Source organism: Meles meles, chromosome X, assembly GCF_922984935.1.
Source record: "Meles meles chromosome X, mMelMel3.1 paternal haplotype, whole genome shotgun sequence".
In the NCBI taxonomy this organism is placed as follows: Eukaryota; Metazoa; Chordata; class Mammalia; order Carnivora; family Mustelidae; genus Meles; species Meles meles.
This window is the reverse complement of record NC_060087.1, coordinates 54,633,907-54,644,355: the sequence shown is the minus strand read 5'-3', so window position 1 is coordinate 54,644,355 and position 10,449 is coordinate 54,633,907. Positions and strand designations below refer to the sequence as shown.

The window sequence follows — 10,449 nt, the reverse complement described above, 5'->3', positions numbered from 1 at the left end:
GAAATCTTATCTGGGTATCAGTTTCCTCGTCTGTTAAACTGACATAACCCTATTTAGGCTACAAAATAGACATGTTTTGTAAGCCGTAAAGTACTTCCCAACAGCTTTTGTACATACTCCATTTCACTTCACACTCCACTCCCCACTGCCTTTTACAACTGAGCTCAAAGTAATTTTTCTGACCTTCACTGGTACTGCAAAAAATTAGTAGTAGGAAGTAGGCAAGCCTGGAAGATTTCCTGACAAGAAGTCAGGACAGGGCCCAACTATCCCAGGAAGAATCTAGAGATACAAACCATTCCTCACAAGCAACTCCAAAGTCCCAAGTGCAAGTGAGCCCAGAGCATTACATGGTCAATGCAGGGCCCACCTACACTGGAAAAATTAGCCTGGAGCTGTGGAAAGGGCATAGGTGATTAAGAGAGTCCTGTGCCCTTTGGCAGTTACTCTTCTTTTACAATTCCCTTGGCCCCTCTCTAAAATGAGGATGGTCATATCTGCTCTCCATAGGACTGAAATGAGGATGAAATGAGCCCAAAGATTGGAAGGTGGTCTACAGAATGGAAATTATAGTGTAGTATTTTATAGCCACCTACTCACACCACAACAAAAATCAAGTCACAGAGAAGTCATCCTAAATTTTATTGGCACTGAAATAGAACATGGGTTGAGCATAAATCCTTCCAAAAACAATTTTTAAAAACTCCCAAAAAACACACACAAAAAAAACCCCGAATACAAAGTCTAACTTTTCTCCCCAGCCTCTCTGTGGGTGCATTATTGCCCTTAAGGCAGCTAGAGTACCCCACAATTCCAGGTTTTAATTTAGCCAGTATAAGGCCTATCACCAAAAGAGTGTCAATATAATTCACAGCAATGCACATAAGACTCCCCAAAGTCAGGCAGGATGGAGTCAGGGAGGGAACGAAGCCAAGGGCTCTGGGCTAGGGGCACTGCATGGAGGAACAGTATGACCCTTTGGGGACTAAACTCTGGGGAGAAGGGAAAATAAAAAGAACAATAAAACCAAATACCAAGTACTTTAAAAATGAACTGTATGACCTATAGTGATAGATGACATCACTAATACTGAAAGCTTCTTACAATAATATTTATGGCAAAATATTCTTTTATAATATAGTATATGCTTCCTAGTATATGCTTCCCCCCATATGTGGGGATGGTAAGAAATGAGGCCAAAATGATCCTGCCTCAAAACTAATATCTTCTAAGGGTGCACTAGCAAGAAACATAGAAATCAATATTGAATTAGATGCCACTAGAATACATAATACTGGTAGGGGAAAAAAAGAGCACACATGAAACAGAGAAGAGGAGGAGGTTGCTCCTGTATTGAGAAAAAGAGGTTAGAGTGTAGAAGGGACCAGACCAGAGCCCCCAACAGCTCTCTGAAGCCCAGTGTGAACATTTACCCCCACTGGCAGGAGTCCTGGATGGGATGGCTAGGTTTTTGGGTAAACATCCCTACTATTCTAGCTGGAGGGAATTTGGGGATTGGAATGGGGAGGGGCAGATCCCAAGAAGGGAAAAACCCAGAATAATAGTAAGGGATACATCTTTCCATAGAGCTCACTTGAAACAAGCCTAGGCTCCCATAAGGCATTGGGGAGGATTTTTTTTAAAGATTTTATTTATTTATTTGACACAGAGAGAGATCATAAGTAGGCAGAGAGGCAGGCAGAGAGAGAGGAGGAAGCAGGCTCCCTGCGGAGCAGAGAGCCCAATGCGGGGCTCGATCCCAGGACACTGAGATCATGACCTGAGCTGAAGGCAGCGGCTTAATCCACTGAGCCACCCAGGCACCCCAGGAGGATCTTTTAAACAGCCTTGCCTGAATAGAATGGGCAATAGCCTTCTAAGATATTGGTGAAGTCTTTTGAAGATACTGTCTCCTCCCATCTCACTATGGGGAAAATCTGAATTCCTGAACTCAGGGACAAGACTTATAAGGATTTTGTAACAGGTCCAATCTGGGAGGTATAGAGAAGAATGGCTGACATCTTTTTCACTTCCAATCATTATGAAGCCTAAATAACTCTAGAAGAAATGGACATTGGAAGGTCTAATCCTAGGTCAGCTGATATCCTAGAGCATTCACCTAGGGCCCTACCTCCTTCTATAAATCGTGTGATGCTCTAATTCTGCAAATCATAGGACCCTGAAAAGGAAGGCAGTTGTGGGGCAGGGATGGGGGTTAGTCTTCAACTTACATCACGCTTAAGTCCAACAGAACAGTATTGTGTGGGGTTATTTCCCCAATCAAGATGGAAGTGCCTGTGAGCTACAAAAGTGGTATTTTCTAGCAATCTAGATTAAAATGGACATAGAAGGAAAAGAGGGTCCAGTTGGCACTATAGTGGGCCATTTATTTGCCCAATGAGGTGAGTGAGGGCTGAGGGGCTAGGTTTGGTCCCATAGGGGCACTGAAGACTTGGCATGACTCCAGGGCTGCTATAGTTAGTTGCTTCAGCACAATGTGAGTTAGGCAAGAGTATAGGAGTGTGGGGGCAAGGAAGAAGGGAGAAGGGGTCCTTAGAGGCTTGGTGACCATTACATGGACTCAAATTCATCAATACGCTGCTTGGTATTGCCCTGCCGGATCTGACGCAGGGTTTTGTATTTGTCTCGGCCAAGTCGCATGTTCTCAGCATGGATCATGTCATTGGCAGTCTTCTTGGACTCATCACGGGCATTGGCCAGTTCTGAAGTGAGGGCCTGTGAGGGTATAAGGGGACGAGGGGTTAATGGCTTGCTCTCACTTTACCTCCCCTTATTTAACCAGATTCATCAGATTCATTCTCTCTCTCTCTCTCCCCCTCTCTCCACACAGACACACACACACACACACACACACACACACACACACATCCCTTCACTCCTCTCTTTCTACATACAAACATGTACACATATTTTTGAGGGCCATTTTCAGCCCTGTTGGGAATGCAGTAGGGCAAGAATAAAACAAACAAACAAACAAAAACAACACAAACTTTGTGGACCAATGGCAGGTATTCTCTGAGAGTAGAAAAATGTACCAAAGATTCAGGTAGAAATTGGGTCAGAGTATTTTCTGAATACAAGAGAAAAATGGAGGATAGGGTAGAAAACAAAAGGAAGAGTGGCCCAAGGTCTGACTGATAAGTGATGGGTGCTTAACCTTAAAGCTCTCATTAGAGAAAGACTCAGACTCCCATACCACACTGAGACAGCTCCTCTACCTAACCCAATAATGATATAAGGAATGCACATGGTGTCTTTGACCCTCTGGCCCTGTTGGGATACCTTCAAGTGCTTCTGAACACGCTCATTCTTCTCTGCCTCAGTGGTACGTTCCTCCTCACTGCGATCCTTGGCCATGGCATCAGCCCGCAGGTCAGCACTGGCCTCTGCCCCATTCTCATCCTGCTCATCCTGCTCATTCTCAGCCGGTTCAGCTACGTGAGGTGTACTCATGGCAGTCTTCAACTCAGCACGGGTCTTCTCCAAGTCTTCTTGTACCATCTGAGCCTGTGCAGTAATAGAGGACAGGAAAAACCAGCAGTCATATCAGGCTAACTTGTGGCATCCTACAAGTGCATAGAATGGTCCAGCAGGAGGCAGGCACCAGGTAGGCCAAGTCACTTTGTCTGCCTTTAGTTTCTGCATCTGTGCAATAGGAACAATTTACTGACTTCCCTGGTGTATTGGAGAATTCTGGGAAGTATTTGAGAAAGCCTCGAGCTCCTTCTCCCATGATGCCTGCTGTCAAGGAAGGATGGAAAGAATAAGGAGCCCAAATCTGAGGAATCTAAGGAACTGAAACCTGCCCTTTATCATAAGGCTTTTACTCTGGGCACTGTGTCTCACCTTCTGCTGCCATTCCACAGCCTCACTTTCCTTCTTCTGTCGAGCCATCTCCAGCTGAGATATTCGAGCTGTCAATTCTGCCATTTCCAAGGCCTATGGATAAATTGGAAGCTTGTGAGAGCTGAGCCTTCTGGTCCTCAGGACCTAGGTATCTTCAACCCCAGTTCCACTGGGGAACAAATAGGAAACCTGCTGTTCCACTTGCTTGCTGTTCTGGAGGCTGTTTTTACCACACCTCCTCCAGGACAACTGGAAGACCACTCCTATTCTCAGATTTACTATTCTTTTTAACTCCAAATCATTTTGTTAGAAATCAGAGATCCACACCTAGACTACAGACCTCCTGAACACAAACATGTAATTTCTCTCTTCCTCATCTCTCTCTCCCTCTCCCCCACTTTTCTCTCTCCCTCCCCCTCCTTCTCTCATGCATACACGATTGCCCACTGCATATTTAGAGCCTTCATAAAGCTTTGAAATCAATGTGTCACTGTCTGAAGTGCCAGACCCTTTCCTGCTTTCCTGGAATGCTCAGGACTCCACTAAGAGTCCTCCCAGGACAAGTATAGGAGAGACGCTATAGTGTCACAAGGCAATCTGAACAAGGGAAAAAAAAAACACCTTATGCACACCCTCTCATCTTGGACACATCTATCTTCTAGAGGAAACTTCTCCCTGGTAAATAGGTCTTAGTTCCTGCATTCACACTCCAGACAGTAGAGGAAAATAACATATATCAAGGAATTTGGGACACGGGTTCTTAACTTTTGAGTCACAGAAGTAATAAAGATGAAAGTAAAGATGCTCACTCTATTCCCCTGAAAAGTGCCTAGACACATAGTTTTACATACAATTTTAGTGAACAAACCTTTCAAAGAGAGGCAAAAATGGGTTCTCAGCCTTACTCAGCCACACTGTGTGATCTTTGACAAGTCTCTTAAACCTCCCTGAGGCCTAATTTCCTTATCTGGGCACAGTATCCCATGTGGGTTAATCCCATAGGATTACTGGGAGAGGAAATAAGAAAGTAAGGGAAGAGGAAAAGTTGCTAGCATAGCTTGTAACACACAGTAGGTAGTCAATTAAGTGTAAATTCTTTTGCTTCTTTCCTCCCTTTCCTTTGTCAGGTCATCAGCTCAGATTCCTAAGGGCTGAGAAAGTAGAATAAAAGTAAGGGTTAGGGAAGACTGCAAAGCTTTCTGGGCCACATCAGTGACCCTGCAGCTTGCTTCTGAATAAACTATCTGCTGGGGACCTGTTGACTAGCACCCTGCTGGAAGAAGCCAGCCCTGCAAGCAGGGGTACCTGTGAATAGATAGGCAGACAGGGAAGAAAATTCAGTTACCACAATCCTAGCTCATTTTGTAGCTTTACCAGCTGTTCCTGAGTCTTCTTCTGATCCTGGGAGGCCTGCAACAGGGCTTCCTTGGCCTCTTCAGCTTCTTGACGCTCTTTGGCCAGTTTTTCAGCCTCACTCTGGGCACGCTTCCGCTCCTGTTCAAGCTCCAGGGCCCTGCGGGTCTGTTCTTCTAGTTCTGTAAAGAGAAGAAGAGGGAAAGATAGTGAAATATGCAGACATGGAAGGAACACCTAGCTTCCTTCCTGGAAATGCTTTACCCCAGGGCACAGCTGGCAGAAAGCTCTGGGAACTCTTCCTCTTGCCCCATCTTTCATCTACCTGTAGCCACATATGAATTATATAGCCTGAGTCTGCAGCTCAGGCAGAAGAGTCTCTAGCTCAGAGTTAGGCTTTAGGAAAACCCAGTCTCCAAGGTGACTGACTATAAGCCTCACCATGCTGAGCCTTCTTAGTCTGTTCCTCAATTTGCTTCAGCCTCTCCATCAGTTCCTCCTTTTCCCGTTCAATCTTCTCCTTCTCCTTTTCTGCCATCTCACGCTTCTTCTTCTCATTTTCCAGCAAAGCACTAAGGAAAGAGAAAGGATGGAATAGGTCACATGGAAAGGCCCCAAGGCTCTCTGGCCCTGGACCCTCAGCCCTTACCCATCCAACACACTTAAGAGCTTGTGAGTTAGGACCATGCTCCCTTATCTCCACATCCTGTCCTTACATCATAGCCCCACATGGGTCAGTATACCCAGGACCCTGTCATTTGTTCCAGAGTCAGGATCTAACCTGGACTCCCAGCTCTACTACTCACCAGTGGGTAACCACTGGGTGAACTTAACTATGTCACTTTTTTGCTCTTGTTCTCAGCACTCCTATCTGTAAAATGGCCTAATAAGTCCTGCCTATCTACCTCATAGTTATAGGGTCAAGTTTTGACTCTGCATTGGGATACTGTGCTTCAAGTCCACTGAGCTCTATGGCTAGGGTATCAGTCCTTAGGCCTAATTCTACAGGCCCTCTAAATCCCAGCTCTAGGCTCTTTTCCCCCAGAATTTGTTGCAAATCTAAAACAAGTATTCACTTTTTTTGCCCCATTGTATCTTCTAGGAGGTTGCCTTTTCACCCTGGGCTAGGCGTTTTTTCTTTCTCTGGGCCCTCAGAATACTTGACCTATATTCTCCCCATCCCTCCTCTTTATTATTTTTCTCCACAGCACTTTCTCACCAACTCACATACTATATAATTTCCTTATTTGTTCTGTCTCTTTCCACGAGAATGTCAGATTCCTGATAGCAGAGATTTTTGTCTATTTTATTTTTCACTGCTCATTAAGTATTTATTGAATGAAAAAATGATAGGGTATTTGTACCTTGAACAGTTATGTATATATTTTTTTCTCTTTCTCCTACCAGATTGTAAGATCCTTGAGGGCAGTTTCCTGCCAGATCCAGCTCTGTACACTTCCCCAACCTCAGTAAAATTTTTCTGAATAAATAAGAACTTTGGTGTCTAACCTCTCAAATATGGACTCCTTTTCTAGGCTACTACATTTAGAAGCCTCCTGAGGTTCCAAACTCTTTATGACAGAGTATCTACTACAATACTGTTCTCAAACCTTAACATGAACAGGAATCATCTGGGATCTTATTTTTTAAATAATATATTGAAGTGAAATTTACATTATAGTAAACACTATAAAGCAAACAATTCGGTGGCATTTAGTACATTCATAATGTATATTCACCGCCTCTATCTAGTTCCAAAACATTTTCATCACTCCAAAGCAAAACCACATACCCATTAAGTGAGTGTCTTCTTATCTCCCCCACCCATAACCCCTAATAACCACCAACCTGCGTTCTGCCTCTAAACATTTATCTATTTTGGATATTTCATACAAATGGAATCATATGGTATATGAAATATTGTGTCTGGTTTCTTTAACTTAGCATTCTGTTATAGAGGTTCATTCACATTGTAATATGTATCAGTACTTTATTCCTTTTTATGGCTGAATACTATTCCATTGTACGGCTATACAATGTGTTTATCTATTCATCTGTTGTCCATTCGGTCTATTTCTACCTTCTGTCTATTGCAAATAGCACTGCTATGAACACTTGTGTACATGACTGTTTTTTTTTCATATACTGTTTTTTAAAAGATTTTTATTTATTTATTTGACAGACAGAGAACACAAGGAGGCAGAGAGGCAGGCAGAGAGAGAGGGGGAAGCAGGCTCCCTGCTGAGCAGAGAGTCTGACACCGGGCTCAATCCCATGACCCTGAGATCATGACCTGAGCCAGGCAGAGGCCTAACCCACTGAGCTACAGGTGCCCCACATGTACTGTTTTCAATTATTTTGAATATATACCTAGGAGTGGAATTGTGGGATCATATGGTAATTCTATGTTTAACTTTTTGAGAAACCACCAAACTATTTTCCATAGTAGCTGAAACATTTCCACCAGCAATGTACATAAGTTCCAATTTCTCCACATCCTTGACAACAGCTCTTATTTTCTGTATTTATTTATTATATCCATATTAGTGAGTTACCAAGTGGTACCTCACTGTAGGTTTGATTTGCATTTCCCTGATGATTAGGGATGTTTTTACATGTTTGCTGGCCATTTGCATACCTTCTTTGGAGAATTGATCACCTAGTATCTTAATTAAGATGCAGATTCTGAGTCAGAAGGTCTGGAGTAGGATCAGATTCTGCCTTTCTAATAAGTTCTCAAGTTGATGTCACTGTTGCTGAGCCTTGCTACACTTTCAGTAACAAGGGAGTTACATAAGGAAAATTCTGATGGCTCTCCCCAATTCCACTCAGAAATCCCTACAGAGTCCATGTTTAAATGTACATGGAACTTTCTGCTAATGCCACTACACTGGTCAGATAGCCTGGAGCAACCAAGAATCTGCCTAGAAAAGCAATGGCATGAGGATCAGAGACAGTATGGAACTATGAAATACCCCTCCTCTGTAATCCTAGGCTTCTGATGTCAGCTTCCTGGGGAAGGGGATACCTGAGACTTAATAGAAGAGGTGATAACCCTGTACAGCTCTCTCTCCCCCCATCCCAGGATGGTTCCATGTCTTTCCTTTATCAGTCTTGACACTTTTGAGAAGCTTCTTTGCCCTGGCCTCCACCCTCGACTCCAGTGCCACAGAACCTACCGTTCCATCTGTTTCTGGTGCTTCTCCTCCCGGGCCTGTGCCTTCATCTGCTGTACCTCAATGGTGTCAGGCTTGCGGCGGCGCATGTATAGTTCATGGTTCCCCATGCACAGGGCCAAGATACGCTTGTTAATCCTCAGCCGGGGAGCATAGAAGACAAAGTCCTGATAGAAAACCAACAATCAAAATGAGTTTGGAAGGACAGATGAAAGTGAGCCTCTGCCTTTTGAAAGCACTGAAAGGGTTATTTATCCCAATTTTCTCATGTTACAGATAAGAAGATTAATTATCAGAGTGGTGAAGTGACTTGTCCATGGTAATACAGCAGACTAGTGGCAAACCCAGGACTAGAACCCAGGCCTCTGGACTCTGAAACCAGGGTTCTTTCTACCATACAACAATTTCTTTCAACCTCTGCTTATGAAAACATCACATCCTAAAATATCCTCAGTCTAATTGAAAGATAGGAATGGAACCCATCTGCTAATTAGGGATCTTGCTAAATCTCAGGGGTCTCTCTTAGAGGCCCAATAATCCCTGTATAATATGCTGGTATATACAGTATGGTGACAGGGGGAGCTGGACTGTTTCTGTATCCTCCTAAAAGCATATCCTAGACACAGCCCCTTAAATCATTTTTGGGATAATACAAGTTGTAAATACATATATAAATACATAAATTTGAACATTGATTGCCCTGGCTGTCATTTAAAGAAAATAAGCCTCTGATCTCAGCTGTCTTTGTTAATTAACTTTTTCCAATGGAAGTTGAACACAGCAATTTTTTTTAAATGAAGAAAAGGAAAAAACACACACACAAGAATCTAGTTTGCTTATTTGTTACTATAAATACCATTGGACCAAGGCTCCCAATTAATGGGCTAACTACCAGTTCCTCTGCCATGGAACCCAAATTACTACTGTTTCATATGGCTTAGTGTGCAGTGAAAGGAGCACAGGCTTTAGAGGTCAAATAATGTATATATAAACCCCAGATTTATACTTTTTAGCTGTGTGATCTTGAGCAAATCACTCCAATTCTTTGAACCTTAATTTCCACAATTATAAAGCAGGTATGTTACTATTTACCTGACAAGGTTGTTGAGCATTAAACAATATAAAGTACCTAGCAGCAGAAGTTCAGAGAACTTACAGCTGGAAAAGAATTGTTGAGGCCTCATGAGAAGGGTATGTCTCAGCATGGCCTTTGACCCTTGTTGGACATGAGGTACACCAAAAGACAAGACCTTTTTCTGTTTTCTATCTTACTCTCAATCACCAGCTTTCCAGTCTTATCAACCACAGGCAACTAAGTAAGTGAAAACTGTGGTGAGCATGTTAGAGGAATGCTTGGACCCAAAGACCTTTCTTGTTCTTGGGTTGCTCTGGAGATAAGTCTTGAGAGGACAGCAGTAAAGTTATACCAAAGAGCAAGTTTTGAAGATCATCTTTGGATCTGGACTTCTGGCTCTGTCTTTTCTCCACAATTAAAAATAAATCAAGTATATCAACAGTTTCCCTTTCTGGAGCCTACAGGCTTTAAAAAATAAGATGTGCTCTCTGTTTCCATCCCACGGCATCAGGGCAGCAGAAGACAGTGGCAGAGAGGAAGTACTTAGACTGCCTGTGGCTCTCCCTCATCTATTCTTCTCCTAACACACAGTTGCCAGGGTGACACCAGCTACAGGATGTCTCCTGGTCATGTCTTGTCATCAATAACTCTTTCCAGGGCCAATCTCCTTTTTTGCCTCCTATTCCTAGCCCCTGCACACATACAAAAAAAATTCAGAAAAATGAGAGAAACATACAATGCCATGTTTACTCCTAGCATTATCCAGGTCTTGGCAAGTACCTGTCTTGTAGGAAGTAGGAAGAATCACTTACCGGGGCTTTTTTGTCAATGGGCTTGATGACAAATTTCTTGTCATTGAAAGAAATATTTCTGATTTCACTCCAGGGAAAGCCTATCTTGGGAGTCAGTCTGTAAAAAACAAGAATATTAGAACCAGGGAAAGACAAGAAGGACATAGAGGGTTGGTGCTTTGCCCTC

The 10,449-nt window shown here is 43.1% G+C and overlaps 1 protein-coding gene across 1 annotated transcript in view; it reads right to left on the bottom strand.

Annotated features, from left to right (window-relative positions):
- Nucleotides 1-613: 613 nt before the first annotated feature.
- MSN (moesin) overlaps nt 614-10,449 on the bottom strand; it is a 77,418-nt gene continuing 67,582 nt past the window's right edge. Inside the window, exons 7-13 of the mRNA XM_045996175.1 lie at nt 10,284-10,380; nt 8,400-8,563; nt 5,662-5,792; nt 5,242-5,402; nt 3,868-3,960; nt 3,304-3,528; nt 614-2,736 (exon numbers count right to left, since the gene is read on the bottom strand). Of these exons, the coding sequence (XP_045852131.1) occupies nt 2,572-2,736; nt 3,304-3,528; nt 3,868-3,960; nt 5,242-5,402; nt 5,662-5,792; nt 8,400-8,563; nt 10,284-10,380 (1,036 nt within the window). The 3' untranslated portion in view covers nt 614-2,571. The remainder of the gene's footprint in view (nt 2,737-3,303; nt 3,529-3,867; nt 3,961-5,241; nt 5,403-5,661; nt 5,793-8,399; nt 8,564-10,283; nt 10,381-10,449) is intronic.